Source organism: Natator depressus, chromosome 9 (genome assembly GCF_965152275.1).
Source record: "Natator depressus isolate rNatDep1 chromosome 9, rNatDep2.hap1, whole genome shotgun sequence".
NCBI classification, from domain to species: domain Eukaryota; kingdom Metazoa; phylum Chordata; order Testudines; family Cheloniidae; genus Natator; species Natator depressus.
The window spans coordinates 91,409,507-91,429,887 of record NC_134242.1 but is presented as its reverse complement, the minus strand read 5'-3'; the positions used below and the strand labels follow the sequence as shown (position 1 = coordinate 91,429,887).

Below are 20,381 nucleotides of genomic sequence, written 5' to 3'. Positions count from 1 at the left end.
CCCAGAGGTACAGCATCAGGAGCTGGCTCTGAATCAATAGCAGACGTCTTTCAGACTACAGGGGACATTCGTGAAAAATCATTTGCAGAAAAATTGCTGATACCATTGTCCTTTCTTCCATTCTGCATTATAAATATTTACAGTTACTGCTGAGAAATAAAATGGGGGACATGCATATTTTCTGCATTTTTAATAAGAAAGTCTAGACACCTTGGGCCAAATTCGTCCCTGGTATAATTTCAGTGAAGACAATGGAATTAAATCAAGGATGAATTTGGCCCCATATCTTTCTTAGGTCATAAAACAGTAAAGCAGTGCACCAATGACAGCAAATTTTTGATTTTGTTGCCATAATTGTTTTGATGTGGAATGTTGTATTGTGTGGGCATTCTTACTTTCTTCCTTGATAAGACACTCTCAGAGTGTCCAGCTGATCATTAGGAATATGAAAAGGGAATGATGCAAACCTCCTTTGAGATGTCTGTTTACCTACAGCTTCAGAAATGTTGCTTTTAACTGAGCGCTCTCATTTATTCTTCAAAGTATCTGAATTTTGCCGCTACCCCTCCCACTTCCTCCTTCTGGGCATGCCAAGAAATATATACTTCGTAGTATCCATTGGCACCTGGATTGTATGAGTCAGTTTTTTCCAACACAGAAACCCAGTGTCCAGCACTCACAAGTCAAAGGATTAAAAGCCTACATGTATGCAATGCAGAGTTGTATAATCTTGTGCAGCTTGTCTGATTAACAAGTGTCCTGCTTGATTGGACATATCACTCAAAGGAAGTTGCCCAAATCATCCTTTAAAATATAACATGTATAATGTGAGGCCCAATGTAATCTCTTTGGCAATGTCAGTACTAGTTCAAAACTAGAATAATGGCAGGCAGACAGATACTCTGGGCTTGATTCTGATCTCACACCAGTTTCACATTGGTGTTACTCCGCTGACATCAATGGAGTTACTCTGTGTTCACACCTGCAACCGTGAGAGCAAAATCAGGGGCTGAAGTGAGTAAGGGCCTGTTTCAAAGCCCACTGAAGTCAATGAAAAGATTCCCATCAACTGTGATGGGCTTTGGATATAACTTTAATGTCTTTCAGAAAAACAAGGAACCTGTGGGTCTTACACTAATACCATTGCACTAAAAATCCAGGTGTCACTTTCTAGTAATGCCATTGGCAACACCAGGTTCAAAGAGAAGAAGTAAGGAACACAGTAAGGAACATTCATTTGGTTTCTTAGGGTTCTACAATACATGTAAAGGAGAGTTTCTGTTTAGCATTGACCCTGTTTTCACACTAGGCAGGAGGTTCAAACCTTCTGAGCAATCCCAAGTATCTTTTAAAAAACAGATGCTTTGCTGCATATTTAGGTATTCCAAGAGTGCACTCTTCAATCAGGTATCAAAAATAAATAATCTGTTGGGAAAGGAAAAGCTCTCCCAATTGTCCTTTGTTTCAAGGGGCATTGCTCATTTCCAGCATTCCACCCAAATGTGAAGGCCCTCACTTTTAGTTACATCAGAAATAGAAGATCATGAAATGGAGGGAATAAAAAGCATTGAATGCATTAAAGGGAAGAATCCCATGTTAAGTCTCCTGCATTAATAACTTGTGCACATCCTTCATTGTGGATCTTTGTCACAGATTGCATCCCACATTGGGACCTGGGCAAGCAGAGAAGTAGAGCTCTGGTGTAGCAGTCAAGTGTTTCACTTGTTGGATTCTTTCACACTTTACAAGTTTTGATCATGTTTATTTAAAAAAAGAAAAAAGAAAACATTGATCAGGTGTACTGGTCAGATACATAAACACTAACAAAACAGTTATGGCATGTTTAAAGGCAAAATGCTGTTTCCTAGAATATATAAAATGATTATTCATGAGAGCTGGAATGAGACTATCGCAATATACAAATTATAACATACCAAACATTCAGCTGTGGGGCACTGAGTTACAAAACTAATTTTTTAACATAAGAGTTTGCAGTCAAATGATGCTTGAAATTCAGATATACACATGTGCATACTGTAACTGGGAGAGAAAAGATTAAAAGCACCTTAACAGTTTATCCAATATCTTTGTATTCTGTCTCCTCTCTTTTATTTTACCTTTCAGATTTACCTTGTCCTCCAAAATCACTATTTTTGTACTTTATGCAGCTTGTAACATAGGCCAACATAGGCCCAAAGTTTAAGGGTGCAAAAATGTACCATCTACCGATTTTTCTTAAATGAAAGTAAATAATTTTAGACTATGATTTGCTGAGCTATCTATTTCTCCCAGTCCCATGAGCCAGCACAAATATTTATTTGCAATCAGTGAAATAACTAGAGTAGGGTCCAAACCCAAAATCTGAACTGCATCCTGCTTTTTCCACCTGCCAATCAGGTTCTTCCTTTTGTTTCACACTTCTTGGGAGGAACCAACCAAACACGAGTTCCTAGTGCAATGCTGTAACTAAGAGTATGAACACAATTCTTGGATATATAAGAAGAGGAATATTACCTCTGTATCAAGTATCAGTGAGACCATTACTGGAATTCTGTGCCCAGTTCTGGCATCCAGACTTTGAAAAGAATACTGAAAATTTGGAAAGGGTTCAGAAAAGAGAGATAAGAATTATTTGAAATCTAGAAAACATATCTTATAGTGAGAGACTTAAGAGCTTAATCTATTTAGTTTATCCAAAAGAAGGTTAAGAGATAACTTGCCCATAGTCAACAAATACCAGCAGGGGGAATTGATTTCTGACAGTAGTTATGTTAGGCTGGAAGATGAAGCTAGAAAAATTCACACTAGAAATAAGGCACAAGAAATAAGGTGCAAATTTTTAACAGTCAGGGTAATTAACTATTGGAACCCCTTCCCTAGGAATGAGGTGGTTTTTCTATCACTTGCAATCTTTAAGTCAAGACAGGATATCTTTCTTAAAAGCTAAAGCTCAAACAGAAGTTGTGGGCTCAATACAGAAATTACTGAGTGAAGTTCTTTGGCCTGTGTTATGCAGGAGGTCAGACTAGATGATCTTAACAGTCCCTTCTGACCTAAAAATCCTATGAATCTATGAACCATATCGATCATTGTGATGAAGCAGGAGCACGTTGTTCCAATCCAGGTGCAGAATTCATCACATTGCTTTATGGGCCACCATCTGAAAAGCTACAGTTATCTCTTAAATCTCCTGCTAATATTTTGGGAGAAGCATCATCATCGGTGCAGTCACCTTAGAACAAAGCAGGGGACACGTGCTTTGTGTCACGCATAACGCTGATTCTTTTGCTTTCCATTGTGGGTGATTTGGGATTAAAGGAACACGGTTAAGATGAGGGGTTAGATCTGGAATCAATTTTCATTTACAGCTGAGAAGCAGTTATTGATGCTGTGCTCACAGTTCAATAAAAGATCTAAAGATATAGACCTTGTGTTTCTCCTTCAATGTAAGCAACATAATCAGTTTCAAATGTTTTCACAGAGAAAATTGTATTGACAGTTTTATTAAAATTGCTGTCTTGAAAGTTTTACGTTATCTACAATTTGTCCTATTCCAGTGGTTTTTAATATGCACGCTGACCAACCCAATAGATATTTGTGGCACAAATTCATAACACCAGGTAAACATCTGCTTAATGTATTATTGAGTGAAATCATTATATTTAACTTAAGCAGTTGCCTGGATTTCGAACTCTTATAGTACTGTCATTGAACAGAATTTTGATGCATCACTAAGATTTTGTTAAAAGAAAAGGAGTACTTGTGGCACCTTAGAGACTAACCAATTTATTTGAGCATAAGCTTTCGTGAGCTACAGCTCACTTCATCGGATGCATACTGTGGAAAGTGTAGAAGATCTTTTTATATACACACAAAGCATGAAAAAATACCTCCTCCCACCCCACTCTCCTGCTGGTAATAGCTTATCTAAAGTGATCACTCTCCTTACAATGTGTATGATAATCAAGTTGGGCCATTTCCAGCACAAATCCAGGTTTTCTCACACCCACACCCCCCCACACACACACACAAACCCACTCTCCTGCTGGTAATAGCTTATCTAAAGTGACCACTCTCCTTACAATGTGTATGATAATCAAGGTGGGCCATTTCCAGCACAAATCCAGGGTTTAACAAGAACGTCTGGAGGGGGGGGGGAGGTTAGGAAAAAACAAGGGGAAATAGGTTACCTTGCATAATGACTTAGCCACTCCCAGTCTCTATTCAAGCCTAAGTTAATTGTATCCAATTTGCAAATGAATTCCAATTCAACAGTTTCTCGCTGGAGTCTGGATTTGAAGTTTTTTTGTTGTAATATCACAACTTTCATGTCTGTAATCGCGTGACCAGAGAGATTGAAGTGTTCTCCGATTGGTTTATGAATGTTATAATTCTTGACATCTGATTTGTGTCCATTTATTCTTTTACGTAGAGACTGTCCAGTTTGACCAATGTACATGGCAGAGGGGCATTGCTGGCACATGATGGCATATATCACATTGGTGGATGTGCAGGTGAACGAGCCTCTGATAGTGTGGCTGATGTGATTAGGCCCTGTGATGGTGTCCCCTGAATAGTTATGTGGGCACAGTTGGCAACGGGCTTTGTTGCAAGCATAGGTTCCTGGGTTAGTGGTTCTGTTGTGTGGTATGTGGTTGCTGGTGAGTATTTGCTTCAGGTTGGGGGGCTGTCTGTAAGCGAGGACTGGCCTGTCTCCCAAGATTTGTGAGAGTGTTGGGTCATCCTTCAGGATAGGTTGTAGATCCTTAATAATGCGTTGGAGGGGTTTTAGTTGGGGGCTGAAGGTGACGGCTAGTGGCGTTCTGTTATTTTCTTTGTTAGGCCTGTCCTGTAGTAGGAGACTTCTGGGAACTCTTCTGGCTCTATCAATCTGTTTCTTCACTTCCGCAGGTGGGTATTGTAAAAATAAAAAGATCTTCTACACTTTCCACAGTATGCATCCAATGAAGTGAGCTGTAGCTCACGAAAGCTTATGCTCAAATAAATTGGTTAGTCTCTAAGGTGCCACAAGTACTCCTTTTCTTTTTGCGAACACAGACTAACACGGCTGTTACTCTGAAACCTAAGATTTTGTTACTTTGCAGAGAATGCTCCCATTACCCAATAGTTTCAGATTGGCTGTGGGATTATAAATACAAAAAAAAGGACAGACGTGTATTAGTAAGCTTAAAACTTGGCAATGCATTTCAAGGATTCTGTTAACAGTGTTCTGTAAGGAAGGATAGAGCCTTTAGATGGTTCTATTACTTAGTTAAACAAAAAAAAAACCCAGAAACATAGGCAGAATAGTGGGGGAGGGGGTTAATTAGTGACTCGGTTCATCTTAAAAAGCTTAGATAAAACACAGGTTAATATTTTTTGTTCTTTAAAGTAGCTCTGCATAATTCAATTTAGCTTTGAGCTCAGAGCCATCCAAAAGGATTGTGCCCTGATACAGTATTTTAAGTAGCTGCAGTGTACCCAGTTTTCTTCGACCAGCTCTTCTTTGTTCTTCCTAAGGAATAATCTTCATAACCTTTGAAACGTGCACTTAATTTAAAGCACATTACTGCATATCTGTGTATTTTTGAACCAAAGAAACTTTGATACCATTTACAGATCTGTTCCATTATTCTGAATATTTTATGTACATAGTATTTTTGGCAGAACAATCCATGAAACATTTTTATCTTTTCTATTTGTTTTTTTTTCTCCTTCACTTAATGATTACCTTTTGCATGTGTGATAACCATGCATTCACGAGACACCTCCTATATAATCCATGTCCATGATCTAAGTTTTATTGTTTATCCAAACACTCTTTCTTGGCTAGGTTAGTATTAGATAATTGCATGCAAAATGAATTACTTTGTAGCTGAGAGTCTAAAAATGCTGTCAGCCGTAGGGAGAGCTTCTGATTCTTGTAATGCACATTGAACTTTCAAAGCATTTATTCAAGTTAAATTAAAACAGACTTTTTGGCTTAAGGTTTGCGAATATAAAAGATGTTCATCATGTAAACAGCACTGGTTTAAAGTGATATAGTAACCATACTAGTTGCAACAATAGATACCCTTTCCTGTTGTAATTTCCCTGTTTTTTAGCTAGATCCTGAACAAGTTGTTTGCCTCCCCAAGGTTTCTCCACATTTCCATTTACTTTATCAGCAGACAGGCTGAGGGACAGCTCTTCAGTAATGACATCAATACTGCACACACAGCGAGAGAGGTCGCCTTGTCAAAGCTATAGAAAAATCAGATGGATTAGGATGAAACTAGGTGCAAAATAACTTTGATAGAGTCTTTTAATGTAAGCAGTTTATCTGTCACTGAGTTCCATTGAAATCCCAGACAAAGCAGTGCAACATTGGTGGCTGCCACAGCAGAATTTGTTTTGATGGAGACCCCACATAGCCGTGTTTAAGATATACAGTCATGTTTTATAGCTGTAGGGAACTGCTTTCATTCAGCCATTAGTGAAAACAGAAGCCATTAGGATAGTGTAGTCATGTGCCAACCTTTTTCATTCTAAAGGCTAAGAAAGATCCTCTTATGGAGAAATGTCTCTTCTTGATACCCCATTCCATTTTTGCTTGGTACTCGAAATATTTTATTCTGTGCAACTAATGAAACAGCCTTATTTCCCATACACAGGGCATACTCTGCCCCAGGATACTCCTGATTCACAAGACTAATTTTTGGCAATAAGAGATTGTATGGCTGATAACAATGCCTGCAATAGTCATGGGAATTCATTTCATAGTATTTTTGTGCCACATAAACCCTTGTGGCCACTGCATTCAGTAATGCCTCTGAGGTCTTGTAAAGAATAGGTCAGATAAAGTTTATACACAATTTCAAATCACTAGAATACCACAGATTTTAGGACTTGTAACTCTTTCAGGTCATTGACATTTTATTTAATCTTTTCAGTACATCATCATACAGGAATGTATCTACCAATGACAAGGCGATTTAAATGACCCTTGGAACATACGGTTGCACTGTATGGTACTATGGAACTGTGCTGGAAATTGACCAACAAAAGTTTGTCATGAAGGTTCCAGTTCTGGCCCTCAATAGGGCTATGGAATACATACTGCAAATACCAGAAAAGGAAGGGACGGAGCAGCCATTTGAGTCAGAGGACACTGGATTGTCTTTTCCTTGTCCAGTTTGGCTGGTGTGAAACAGCTCTCAGCTTCATCAGACATAGAAAAAAATAGGGAAAAACAAAACACAAAGATGCCTGGCAGCCAGACAGTCCTAGCAAAGAGGGAAAGGATTGATAAATGATGTTATAGAGAGGTTCTCTCCTTGCTTATCCACAAACAAGCACACACTTAACACACTCTTTAGTACTCTCTTAACTAGGCACTTCACCTTTGTTGGAGGAGGGGGGTTCATGCTACCCACATGAAATGACCAAGTAATATTGATCACAGCACAGACGTCATATACCTGGAACAGAGGCAGAAAATACAGCCCTACTAGCTTGTTAGCTAATTCCACACGTCAAATGATAACCAGCAAAAGTGAGGGCAGCCTTTCCCCAGCTTAAGTTAAGGGCCAGTGCAGATTCAGACACACAGACATGGGGAGCTACTATAGCTCAAGGTGGATGGGCCCACAGGTGGCCAGCACAACCGCAAAGGTGGGTGTCATCGGCTGGAAAAGCAGCAGAAGGAACTGAGGGAGCACAGCCAGTTGTCAGCCTCTGCAAGCAGGGAACATGGAATCCCAGTGGAGATGAAAGCTATGCTCCCCAGAGGAGCACCTATGGGTGAATGGTGGTGAGACCTGACTGCCGTAAACCCCACTGGGGTGAATCCCCCTGGGCACAGCAGAAATAGTGGGCGAAGGGAGGTGCAGTTTGCTGTGCCAGCAGGGGGGAATCTGCCCTGTGAACAGATTGAACGTTAACCCCCCGCCCCTTGTAGGAACATGGACTATTCTGCACCTTTCATGAATTTGGTTTTCACAGAAAGAAAATTGGTCTTTCACAAAACTACCCAAAAAAATTCCAACTCAATTATTGTGCAGAATGTTTGGAGCCTCATTACTTAGTACACAATTAAATGAACCAACGAGCTGAGCAACAAACAAAAGCAGCCCAAGGGCAGCACAGAAGTTGTTGATGTGTGTTGTTACGTCCATCTCTCCAGTGCCTGTTTGTAACGGGTTATGTATGAAATATATATTATAGTCCTTGAACTCTTAAATCCTGCATAGGCAATAAACGAGCAACGTGAACAATACCAATATTGCCTCATATCTTTCCCAGCACTGCCACTGCTGTTGCTCTTTGATTCTGCCCTTTTGCTTCTCAAGCCTGGGTAACTATTCATTGATTTAGAGGAGGAAAAAGATGAGGGACTCTCTGAGGAATGAGATAAAGACCTTCACTACAAAGGAGAATCTAAGTGCATAAACTGCAAGTAAATTGGGGTAAGAGAGGCTGCTGCTGATATGGCTGTGTATACTTCTTCCTTTTGCTGTGACAAAAGGCCATTTTAACCCATGTGAGCTTTGGAGAAGTAATACTCATTAATAGCACTTAGCAATTTAAGAACACATTTATCCAAGGATCTCAAATATTTCTCAAACATTTATCCCATCTCAAACATCTCAAATCATTTATCCCATCTATAACATCTCAAACATTTATCCAAGGATCTCAATATTTGTGAATATTAATAAGCTACACCTACCTGTAAGATAGTAATGAGGTAAATACAAAGTGTTATTCTCCATGAGTCATAGGTGGGGAATTGAGGCACATGTAGATTATGTGAGTTGCCTACAGTTTCACAATGGTCAGTGGCAGAAATACTGTTCTCTTGGCTCTCAGCCCTAGGCTTTCACGTTAGACTTATCTTTCTTTTCTTGGGGCAATTTTTAGGGGGAGTTTTTGTTTTATCCTCTCTAATTTTCTTGTCTTTTTCTCCTTCCTTTGCCTTTTGAGGATTTTTTTCTCTTGTGGTTAACACGTGAGGCTGTGCATTGGGAGTTCCATTCTCAGCTCTGCAACAGAATTCCTGTGTGACCTTGGCCAAATCCCTTAATTTCTCTGTGCTTCAGTTCCCCCGCAGTGGAATGGATATAAATAATACCAACTACATCTGTCAGGAGCATAGTGAGAGTTAATTATCACTTGGAAAACATCTTGAGACCTTCCCAAAAGAAGGTGTTATAGAAGGACAAATTATTGTTTACACTTCCTCTGTCCCACTCCACCTTACCTGCCTTACAACTAGCATCCATCAGCAAATGATGTTTTGTACGATTTTGAAAAATCCCACAGTAAATTGAGAAGCATTGCTGAAGACACTGGCTTTGGGCTTCTTGTCTCAGTGTCTTCTTTTCATTTGGGACATGCCATGAAGAATGGGAACTGGCCATATTTTGCATTACATGCTTCTTCAGTTTGGCATCCACCATTTCCCTTAGTAAATGTAGAAATTTGGGGGAAATGCTGGCTATTGCACACAGTGACCCAAAAGCATCTTTACGGTAAGTCAGTGGAGTTTACTGGAAGATGCGCCACCATCTGTAGATGGACGTGCCATTTCTTTTCAAACTTTGTTATCCCTAAAAGGCTGCAAATTTTACCCAGCCTGCACTGCACCAGCTAAAACAGGAGTTTCCAGCTTAGTGGAATCCCCCCTTAATATTCCCGAAGAACTCTTGTAAAGCCCTGAAAGGTGCTGTATTGCTCAAAGGTGTAGAAAGGTGCAGAGATGCTCTGTATCTAATACATACCCATGAAGAGTCCTATGGGAAGGATGTACACCATTTGGGTCTATAGCCACCCTGGATGTGGTGATTTGGTCCTCTCTAAACCTGATCTCAGCTACTCTACTCCTTTTATTTGCCTTCTGAAGGAAATCAGGGGCTACACGCAAGAATATTCTGGGATGAGAAGAGTGCATGCTCGTTCCATTTTTTTCTGTCCTAGATTCAGTGATCCCAGCTTTTCATCCTCAGGGTGAGGCTGCCCTAGCACACCACACACAGCATCTCTGTGACAAGGTTTCCAACTTCATGTCAAAGATGATTAGCAAGAAAGAAACAGAATCTCCTCCACTGATGTTAGGGGACAGGTAGAGGAGACTGTGACCACAGCATTAAAAAAAAAAACAGAGATCCCTTGAGGCTTGTGACCCCCAGCACAATTTTCCCAACTTTTGCACAACTTCCTTCATGCGCACTGTGCTCTTCTCCACCCCACAGAAAATTCCAGCTGAGACCAACTGTCTAATTACAGAAGCAGACCAAGGTCCAGCGCCATCCATTCTTAGTAGTTTAATTCATGACTCAGCACCCTATCAGTGACCCAAAGGACAGAGCGCAACCTCCAAGAGCGGTGTTCATTTGCAAAGGGCCTGATTTAACTTCCATGGAAGTCAATGGAAAGATTTTCATTAGTGCCAGGGGTGCTGAATTGGGCTTTCAATGATGATCGTCTGTTCCACTGACTGAACAAGAGGAGAGCATGGTCAGTCATGAACATACCTGCGTGGGAGAGTTTAGCTGCTCACACCTGAGGGAGAAGGGTTCTCCAGAACATTTCAACTTGTCACCGTAAAACCCAAACATTGTTGGCTGCAAACTTTTCGGATTTCAGTTTTCCAGTGAGAACTCTACCTATTCCGTAAAAAGCGAATACTTTCAGCGGAAAATTTCATTTATTCAAAAACCCAGTTTTTCATCAAAAGACAATTTTGACCAATGTTTTTTGACTAGCCCTTCTTGAGTGTTTACTGTGCGTGTATTTTCGGTGCTCTAGGCGCATTGCACTGCCCAAAACACAGTGTCTGTCCATCAGAAAGATTAGTGCCTTGATTGATAACCAGAAAAACAGACACTATTTTGGCCCACAGCGCAGTTCATGGAAGGAATCCTTGCCATAGGCTAGAATAGGGTGACGGTTATTTGCCAGTGCTTTCTTTTGCGTGACAATTAGTGAAACTTGTCTCTTTATCCAGCCTGTAGAGACACATTTCTTTCACTTCTCTATTACTGTTCTGTGCTGCTCACATCTGGAGTTCACATGTGAGTTCCCTGAATGCGATGGAAAACCATCCCCCAACACCCAAAAAGTTTCTATGAATGTTCGTTCTGCAACTGCTGCTGCCCTTCATCTGTTCCTCCAATTTATCTTCTTTCTCCTTCTCATCCTGTGTCTGCCTAGGGGGGCAGCTGTGGAGAGAGGATAATTTTAGAGAGATATGGTATATAACTAGTACCATAATTGTAAAAAATCAGAAGGAAATTACAAATTAAAGCAGTATAACTGTCTAGTTCAGGCTAGTCTCCATTTTCTAATCATCTTAAATTATTTTAATGTACATTTTCAAACTCAAAATTAGCAGCAATCCCATGATGTAACCCTCCTAATGCTCATTGAATCCCATTATATTATTTCATTTTCATTCCAGTCTTTTGCAGTGTGATCTCCCGCTCAGACCTCATGTATCATGATTTGGGAACCTCCTACCTACTCTATTTATAGTCATTTTAATGTGTGAAGTTCAGGAATCATTCTGGGTTTTAAAAACCTTTTCTTATTTGTAAAAGCCCAGAATATAAGTTGCACAGAATAACTCACTTTTAAGATTGTTTGTCTTTGAAATATCTTAAATTAATAATCAAAAGCTCACCTCACGTCTAAAACAAATTGAGTCATGAAGACGTGAAACAGAAATTGTTAACTCTATAGCAAGGCTGATGGAAGCTCAATGAGATCATTTTGTTCAAAGATTAAAGGTGATGAGCACTGAAGTAATTGACGAGGATGACTATGAACACATCTGACTAGAGCTGTTAAATTCAGTAATGATCAAAAGTTAATTATCAAAGCAGAGAGAACTACTCAACGTAGACCATTTGAGTCAATAGCGAAGCAACCCAGAAATAAAAGTAATTTGGAGGAAGTATTTTCCTATAATGAAGTTGTATAAAAGATGTACATTTCAAAGAAACCTGCCTAAAACAAGATAGCATTCTTCCTGATCAGAGAAAAAATAATTAGCTTTAATTGACAGACCTGCGCCACACACAATATTTTCAAACAATACATTTCTGCATCAAAGCTTAATATGTATAGTTACTCAATGTCACTTTGATTCTTCTATTCTGTATCTTCTGCCACTGAGCATGCTCATGATACTGCAACAAATGTACTGTGAAAAAGAGTGAGCAACATATACATGGAAAATGAAAGCACAGGGCCAGATCCTGTAGTACTTACTCAGATGGAATTCCTTATGCGTAATTCTGCATGGTCAGCCCCCATCCTCAACTCCCATTAAGTGGCAAATAGGTTCAGGTAATATAATAGGTGAGCAGCTCCTTCATCCAAAATGCAAATTGAAACTGGGTGCAGCCTTTCCTGGTCATTTGAAAGTTTTGGTTAGAGTGTGTGTGTGTGAGAGAGATAAGTTTATACTACCAAACACTTGGAGTTACTGAAGTGCCTTTCCCATGAACACAATCACAATTAATCTAGGAAATCACTAGCTAAGAAAACAATGGCATGCTACCAATCTTCACAGCCACACAGGAATAATATGTAGGCAGATTCCCATTGTACACATCACCACCACATTTTCCCCTCCAATGCAAACAGCTGCAATCCACATGTTCAATTACTCAAAATTGAATGCACAGCCTAGACTCTGATCTTTAATATTCTGTGATTTTGACGTTACCCAATTCTCAATCAAATTTCTGAAATAGCTTCATCGTCCTCATACAGCTTAGTACATTTCCTCATTTTGCTCATTTGCTATAGATTAATTTAAGCTTGTAATTCTTTGTATTTGCATAGATAGTTACTTCCTATTCAAAACACTTCCCACTCGTTCTATTGTTATCTCTTATCTGTTTATTTACAGTCAAGTTTGTGTGTGATAATTTTGAAGAATTTGATAAAAGTAGCCATTATCTGAGATTTAGTTTAGATGTACACAGTCCTAAACTCTGTAGTGTTACAGCCCAGCCATAGGCTACCTAGACTGATCGTGAGAATTGTTAGACTGAAGTCAAAAAGTAGATTTCTGCGTGGTAAAAGAGAATTTGTAACCTTTTTAACACTTTCAGTACCTCAGCAGGAGAGGATAGAAACTTGAAATTCAGTAGTCCACTGAAAATCTATTTAACAGGCTCAATTATAAGATTTTAAATAAATAGTTTGTACACACTTTTGTTTTATTAATGAGGGTTCTTTTGTTAAACAGTGTTCTTTTGGCCCTGAACATGCACACGTCAAATAAATTAAGTATATTTTGGAGGGTACCTATAGAGTGAGGCAGGATCCACACCAGTCAACTGACCACTTCATGAGGCAGGGACGCGATCATAGAAACATAGGTCTGGAAGGGACTTCATCATGTGTTTGCACAAGGGGGCAGAATTAAGGTTAACTTTCGCATTTCCTGAGTTCTGAGTGCTTCAGTGAGCAGCCTTACCATTCTTTTCACCTGGTTGGTTTGATTAATATTCATTTACTTGCTTACTGTCTTGTTTTTTTATGTTGATTTCACTGTATAAATATAAAACAAACGCTTCTCCCAGGCTCTACCGACCCATAATAAATAATGTAAAACGTAATCTAAGACCGAAAGAGCAAGCCTTTCTCTGCACAAAAGGAGCCAGTCCATAAAACTAATATTTCCCCATTTCAGATCTCACAAACCTTAATTCCTTATCTTAAGTAAAAAATCAATGGTTTTGGATGTCGATGGATTTAAATGTGGATCTTCCTACTACTGGGTGGGGGTTGTAAAATTTCTGGTCCCACTGACGATGTCATACAACAGCCTATTCTCACAAGATTTGTAGCCCAATATTGCAAGTTCAGGGGATTCGCTTCAGAGTTGAGGCCAGTTTAGACAGAAGATCTAATCCTTTTGTCCTTATCTCAACATTCTGAATATCCTCACTGGGAATTTTTACCAAGGAATATGTTTTTCCTTGTCCCTGAATGAAGCAAAGGTTACAATATTTCACCCAAGCCCCCTTAACCCTTGTGCATCATTGCCAGTTTTTCTGGCTTTATTTTGTTTCCTGAAATATACTAAAATGCAAGTAAGCACGAAAGCTTTCCATAGTGTAATGGGTTTATGGATCAGTCACCTTTCAATCTGCATTTCAGTGCGACGGTACATGTAATCTGCCTAACAGTTTGACTCCTTTCCCCATTTAAAACTGATAGCCTAGTACTGCAAATACTAAAAAGAATGCACTAAAATGATTTGACAGCACTAATTTTGTCTTAAGATAATATCTCAACCGTCTCTGTATCACAATGTGATTTATGTAGTCTATGAAATTCTGAGGGAATAAAAGTTTGGTTCAGATTACATAATTATGCCATAGAAGCATAAAAAAAATCACCACTAAAATCTCCAACAGCTTAAACAGTTTGATAGACTGTAGCCATTCTGCCATCAGTGCCCCCAGCTGTGTTGCTTAGCAACATTTTAATTCAAGAAGAATCGAAGGAGATGAAATCCCTGTGGAGAGGGAAACAGAAATAAGAGGGCCGTTGACAGATGATCTGAGTTGTTTCTTCTAATATACTGTGAAGATCACTGGCTCTTTTCATGAATGATAAATGGACTGTACACAGATCAATGGGTTCAGCAATAAACTGGAACCAGGCTCCATGTCTGAGGCGGTACAGGCCGAGAGGCCCAGAGATTTACTCATTTAGATGATTTGGAGTGTGTTTTCTCAAAGGTTTCACAGGAGGAAATTGATCTGAACATTTGGTCATCCATTGCCCTTTTCTGTTGTTGGCTAATAAAAATTGTTTTGGAAATAGAATCCGTTTTTGCCTTTATTTTTTCCCGTTGCTGTTGGTGTGCTAGATGTAGGTAGTAACGTTGCAACAAACATGACCCGATCTCAGCCCGGGAAAGACGGTGATCATTCTGAATGAATGGTTCCTATACACTTATGGCCATTAAAAAAATAAAGCATGCCGATATCTCAAACACCAGGAGGAATGTTGTAAGAGCTGTATCACAATTGTGGGGAAAGGGTTCAGCAGTTGCTGTCTTCACTCTGTTGCCTACTTAACTCTGGTATCCTGCGTTGGTTTGCTTATTCCATTTCTGAACAGCATTCTATTTTAATATTATTTTGGTTCCAGGAATGATTGTGCTTAATAATGTTGCTTAACTGTTTCTTTTCCCCTCCCCCCTTCTATTTATAGGCTGCTGAAAAGACAAAACCTAGAAACATTCCTGTAAAGTAAGTTATTTTTATATCCATTGGAAAATTCAACTTTAATGAACTTCATGCAAACAACCACAACAAAAGGCCAACGATACGGCAATAAAATAGACATTGGAACTCGAGTTAATCCATAATCAGAGCCATAAAAAAATCCCCTGATCATCAAGGACAGATTTTGATTTTTCATGAGTCCCTAATGACTGCATGCCCTGATTTGTGTCCAGTTTACATAAATTAATATGTACTGTCTATGAATAGCTGCCAAATAATATCATCATCATGTTCAGTACGTAGTACTCCTTGCCTGGGGGGGTTGCACATGCTAAAAAGATTGGTTTTTAATTGCAATCTTTGGGAAGATCTGACAGAGGGGGAAATAACTGCGAGTGTGCCAAATGATTTCTAGACACTTGGGAATATTTTGCACCAATGTATCAGAGCTTTGCCATCCTGTTGATTAAGAACTCTCTCTCTCACACACACACACACATACGTACATACGTACGTACGTATATTTCTGTTCTTTATACTGGGGATCTATGAAGGATGAGCAAGCTACCAGGGACCAATTTCCAGGGCATTTTATGAGAAGTTCTTAAATCTTAGGGCACTAGCAGCCATTCTCTACAGTATATCATTGAATTAAGAAAGTTGCCATACAAATGTCCTGGTACTTTCAGGAGAGATGTTTTCAGTTAAGGGTAATAGCAATCAACAGCTACTTTTTCTGCTTAAACAACATATACTCTAGTTTTAATGTTCTATTAAGTACCAATAAAACACATACTTCCAGCTTTGGTGGATGATCAGTCTGCAGTTTAACTAAGTCCCCAGGAGCTATGTCTTCCTATTATAGCCACTGTTTTCATTGCACTTTGCTGATCGTGATGCCTTTTGGAAGTGATTTTTCTCTGGGAGGGCTCATGAGTGGCTGTGTTTTGGGAGGCACAACAAAAAGACTACAGGCCTCACTCTCCATTGCCTTCCACCTTGGATAGTCATTTACACCGGGGCAAAATGAATGTAAAATGCTCATCAGAACAACTGTGCAAGGTGCCAGGCAGTTTGTAAATCAGACTCTTTATGTTTCATTTAATCTGATGAGAATTAGAAATGGAAACCAAGGGAGATATAAAAGCTGAAGGAACTTGTAATGAAACAGGGGGCCATTCATTTCTAGGTAACTAGTTCCAGTCCAGTCCAAGCTATTAAAAATCTAGCTGGTGGTGGTTGTTTGAAGTGAATTAGCTGCTCTGCTTCAGCTTCTAAGGGACAAGAGAATGGAGCTGGGGGCGGCTCCAACGTAATATTTTTCATTCATGAATTTTTTTATAACTCTCCGCTGTGTAAGCTGGGACCACTTCATGGCAGTCAGTGGTGCGGCACCAGTTTACAGCAGACAACGCCACTCCTAAGCAATTTGTACTTTACAGCGATCCGCAATTACACCATCTAAAATGTTCCTTTCTTCATTTTAAGTTAAATCATTGCTTTCTGGGACCTGAAAAATATACTAACATTTTGGGATGGAAGAAGGCCATATGGCCAATCTAGCGCTCTCCACCTCCACATGTATATTTCACCCTGTCATGTTTTCCCCAACTGCTTGTTTTAACTTGCCTTTGAATATGTTAATGATTGCAGCTTCAGTTAGTACCCTAGGGAGTCCATTATACATATTAATTACACTCTGCATAAAGAAGAGCTAAAATATCTGCCTCGTATTTTTCAATGAAATGTAAGCACTTAATGTACCTGTATGGTTTTACCCTAAAACCTTGCCTCTGAGATCAAGAGTAAAATGGTATCTTTAAGATAACTGTAATAGATCTAGATTGTATTTGTATAAGCAAGGAGACCATATTCAGCACCGCAGAGTCTTGTCTAGTTTTTAATGCCATCAGTGCTGTAGTTCTTTCAAATGTCAAAGAGAATTTCACTTGAATTTTAATGTTCTTCAGCTTCACAAAATAAATTTAGTAGCTTCCATTGTCACAAGGGCTGAAAGCTGTACAGATTCCTTCTACCATATGTGACTTATCACATACATTTTTAAAAACACATTTCTGTTATTAAGACATATGTGATAGTACACTTCTGCAAATGTGAATTGCTTTTGGCTAAAAGCCATGCACTAATAAGTTGAGTTGAATCTAACTGCAGTTGACAACTGTTACAATATATATATATATATATATTTTCTCAGTTGTCATTAATATAAAAAAATTTTCCTTGCTTTTATACTTTGCTGACATAATTGCTCTCTCCCAAAACCAGACTCAGAATTAACTCAGTTTTAAAGATTACAGCTTAATTCAGTGTCTGCAAATAAGGCCTTGTGTCTGTGATGTTTTGCATATTCGTAAAGGTGCCGCAACTAAGGTTTGTATGGAAATGATCTACCTGTTTCGCCACCTAGAATTATTAATGTTCCAGTGTTTTACTCAATAACATACCCACAATTGATACAATTCAACATCGCGTTTTACACAGGGCAGATCATTGAAGATGGCTGTCGCCATTTATTCTGTAAAATCTCTTTCATATTCTTGCTCTTTTTGAGAAGAGAAGCAACTAACCTACTGAAGTTTTATAGGCACATCAAGGCTCTTGTTTGTGCTTGTCTAGAGAGGTATTTAGACAAACTGGAGTGAGCTCCTTTAGTAGCTAAGTATGTGCAGGTGGCGTTCAGATTCACTTCTTTGGAATACATGCTCTCTTTGGACAGCTACGAAAGCTTTCAGTCAGCCATATTGCACAGAGCAAGGAGAGCTGTGGAAACGCAGCAGAGCGAGGGGAACTCATCTTTATGTATTTGTTGTATTATCCAGCACAACATTGCTATAAATAAGCGTAGTGAAAAATATAAAAAGAAGTCATAATGCCTGCAGAATTGATCTTTCAGTGGAAATAATGCAGTTATTATTTTAAAAACCCCAAACACTAAAAATAACACATCTGTCTGGATCAGGTACCCACAGTGCACTTCCTGCAATATCCTAGCACCTTACGATTTTTAATGGGGTTATTATCATAACACCCCTGTGAAGTAGGGAAGAATGGTTGTCCCGCTGGGAGGCAGGACCATGGCACTTGCCCAGGCTTAAACAGGCCATGTGTGGCAAAGCAGGGAATTAAACTCAGGGTCTCCCAAGTCCCAGGCTCATGCCCTGTCCACTGGATCATGTTTCTGCTCTGTAACACCTTTCCTCTAAGAATCTCAAAACGCTTTACAAACATCAGTGAATTAAACCTCATCCCATCCCTGTGAGGTAGCTAAGTATTACTATCTAACTATACAGTTGGGGAAATTTAAGCCCTTGGAGTTTAAGTGACTTCACCAAGGTCACGTAGTAGAAGATTTCCAGTTATAAAGAGGCTGTTATGCAAGAAATAATTTTAAGTCAGGACATTGCTGAAGCCTGTAAACTTCTGGCCCATGTGCTGTGCTAGTGTGGAGGAGGAGGATCACACAGAATTAAATTGCAGGGTTTGTTCTGATACCCAGACCTTCCTGTCCAATGAATGAGATGAGGGTTCCACTGGGAGAGCTTGTGGCCAGGATAATGCATAAACTGGGAGCCCGTATTAGCCAACAGCATCTTAGGAAGGAAATCACAGATTCTGGAGGAATCGTGTTCATTTTGCCTTGGATCTAGTCAGCAAGCACAAGGGAGATTCCATTATTCAGTAGAAATGAGGGAGAACCTGCAGCATCCAAACTTGTACAATTCCCAGAGATCCATACAAGGGCAGGGCCATCCATGTGAGAGGCCTTCATTTCTTTCCTGAATAGGCTGGTTGCAATACCAGTGACTCTCCCTAGTCAAAATCCAGGCCGGATCTCCTCTTTGCAGAAGACTCGACAGGTCAGGTAATACAAACCCAGGCTTAATCTCTGAGGTTAGAGAGACAAGGATGTACATCCCCATGCCCCATTGTAGGGCAACCCTGTCTCCACCTCCTCAGTCCCCACAGCTGTAAGTGGGTAATGGTGCTAAGAAGACAGTTCTGTGTGCCCTCTTCCACATGAGAGGAGTGAGTTCTGCATGTGGAAAGTCCCTTCTGCACACGGATTGACCATGACCTAACCTCAGAATTTGGCTCTTCGTCAATAATGGCTAAGAGATTTCTCATAGAGTATCAGGGTTGGAAGGGACCTCAGGAGGTCATCTAGTCCAACCCCCTGCTCAAAGCAGGACCAGTCCCCAATTTTTGCCCCAGATCCCTAAATGGCCCCCTCAAAGATTGAGCTCACAACCCTGGGTTTAGCAGGCCAATGCTCAAACCACTGAGCTATCCCTTCTGGGACAAATAGGCAGGTAAAAGAGTCACCCATCTAAAACCTACTATTACCCATCACTTCAGAGTAGAGTATTTAAGAGACAGATTATGTTTCTGAAACTGAAAAAATGCTTACCATATTATCTTACTTACTGGCTAGTGGTGAAAACGTTTGAAGGGAATACTTGCCCCAGGTACATTGCATTTGGCTTTGATTTCCTTCTGTGTCCTTTCTCCCCTAATCTTTTATGGCCTTTTTAAAGATCTTTAATGGAAAGATAGCAATAAAACTTTTCTCTAAACACCTGCATAAGTTAAGTTTTGCTCTAGCCTTAATGGTATCCAGATACCTAGACCTGGGACACAGACGGTGCTAACATCCCAGTTCTTTCAAACGTTTCATTTATTTTCAATTTCATTCATTTTCCTTAGCTAACAAGAAATGCTGGTAGTAGTTATTGTTCTTTCTTGTCCATAAAACTCATCTTCTGGTCCTAATCCCTCTCAAACTGAAGGGCATCCAACCTTACTTCCTAGGGTTGTCTTTCCCATCCAGTACACTGTAATGTGAATCACAAACCCTTAAAATCCATTACAGAGGTGTCCTCTCATTTGCCAGTGCATTGGTATTTCTTATGGCCCTTTCATCTTCTCTTCTGTACAGAATGGGAGTGATTGTTTCTATCAACTGCACTGTAAAAATATCTATAATTTATCAGATGGAGTGGCACCTCCTTCCCCCTCCCCCGGGATAGGCTTAATACAGCATGGAAGGTCTGATGTCTTAGTGAGTCAAGCAGAGGTAGTGGGTTTTCCTGTTGACTCACCCAGCTGGAGGACAAGAAGATCAGG

At 39.7% G+C, this 20,381-nt stretch overlaps 1 protein-coding gene across 5 annotated transcripts in view; it reads left to right on the top strand.

The window, feature by feature from the left end:
* The window catches only part of AFF2 (ALF transcription elongation factor 2), a 437,890-nt gene that overhangs the window by 332,560 nt on the left and 84,949 nt on the right, over window positions 1-20,381 (top strand). For all 5 annotated transcript variants that reach the window (XM_074962630.1, XM_074962634.1, XM_074962635.1 and 2 more), the window contains one exon: window positions 15,223-15,260. In XM_074962630.1, the coding sequence (XP_074818731.1) occupies window positions 15,223-15,260 (38 nt within the window). The remainder of the gene's footprint in view (window positions 1-15,222; window positions 15,261-20,381) is intronic.